Source organism: Micropterus dolomieu, linkage group LG19 (genome assembly GCF_021292245.1).
Source record: "Micropterus dolomieu isolate WLL.071019.BEF.003 ecotype Adirondacks linkage group LG19, ASM2129224v1, whole genome shotgun sequence".
In the NCBI taxonomy this organism is placed as follows: Eukaryota; Metazoa; Chordata; class Actinopteri; order Centrarchiformes; family Centrarchidae; genus Micropterus; species Micropterus dolomieu.
The window spans coordinates 29,926,775-29,927,989 of record NC_060168.1 but is presented as its reverse complement, the minus strand read 5'-3'; the positions used below and the strand labels follow the sequence as shown (position 1 = coordinate 29,927,989).

Genomic DNA, 1,215 nt, shown 5'->3' with positions numbered 1-1,215 from the left:
ACAAGCTTTGTGGTGTGCTGCTCGAAATTTAAATTACTATCAAACCAAACACCAAGGTTCTTTGCCACAGGCTTAATGTGATTTACTAGGGAACCAGAAGATGGCAGTATTTGCCATCTGCTGGGAGTTGGAGGAAATTATTTGACATCCATTTTTTAACTTCACAAAGGCAGTCAATAAGTGAACTCAGCATTCCAGGATCTGTGGATCTGACGGGCATGTACATTTGTGTGTCATCAGCATAAATATGAAAAGAAACAGCCAACTGGATTGTACCTGCTAAAGAGTATTGAATAGAGGTCAGGAGGGAAAACAAACAAGAAAGAATTAAGAAATGAATCAAGTAGAAAAAACATTTTATGTTTATATTCTGCATTTGAAATCGTAATAAAAAACAAACTTTTCAGTAACCCCTCTGTCTTCTTCATCAGATGAAGATGGTCCAGACTGTCCTGATGCTGAGCTTTACTCTGAAGCCAGTAGTGTGATGACTGGTTCCAAATACTCCCAGAGTAACTCCCGCATCTCCTCGTAAGACAAACACACTCACAACTAAAATTGCTGTTCAAATTGTAGTTTGTAGATTTCCACATTGTAAATTGTAGCTCATGTGATAAATAATACACTTTTGGTAACTGGTATAATATTTATATGTTTATTTGATCATGCTCTGCCTGCAGGCGGTCATCAAAGAACCGTCGGAAAGCAGAGCGGAAGAAGTTAAGTCTGAAGGAAGGAAGCCCAATGGAGGACAGAGCTCTGATGTACGCTTTGGGGGAAATCATCACCACTGTGGACAAGATGAGAGGTACGGGCACCAGCACTCCAAGGCTCTCAAACATTTATATTTCCTCTACTTTTAATAACTTTGATTAATGTTTAGAACATCCATGTTTGATGTGGCAGTTCCCCTCCAGATTGCAAAAACTAAGATGAATTTGTGTCTGCTTGTTGAAAGATGACCACAGTTCTGTGGTGTACAGTATAGAGGCAGCAGTAAAAACAGTAGGAAGCAGCCAGGGATGAGGGGAAATGTGGTGTTCCGGAGAAGCATTTAATCAGCATTTACTGGACCTGCACCCCCACAATTAAAACTATACAAAACCATTTATGTCTCCTTCTTAGAGCAGTTGTCTGTATAATCACAGCAGTAATTCATCCAGTTTGACATTTGTCGTCGTCTCCCCCCCCCCCCCCCCCCCCCCCCCCCCCCCC

The 1,215-nt window shown here is 41.4% G+C and overlaps 1 protein-coding gene across 2 annotated transcripts in view; it reads left to right on the top strand.

Moving 5' to 3' along the window:
- elp1 (elongator acetyltransferase complex subunit 1) overlaps window positions 1–1,215 on the top strand; it is a 16,438-nt gene that overhangs the window by 14,285 nt on the left and 938 nt on the right. For both annotated transcript variants that reach the window (XM_046030154.1, XM_046030155.1), the window contains exons 32-33: window positions 432–531; window positions 681–808. In XM_046030154.1, the coding sequence (XP_045886110.1) occupies window positions 432–531; window positions 681–808 (228 nt within the window). The remainder of the gene's footprint in view (window positions 1–431; window positions 532–680; window positions 809–1,215) is intronic.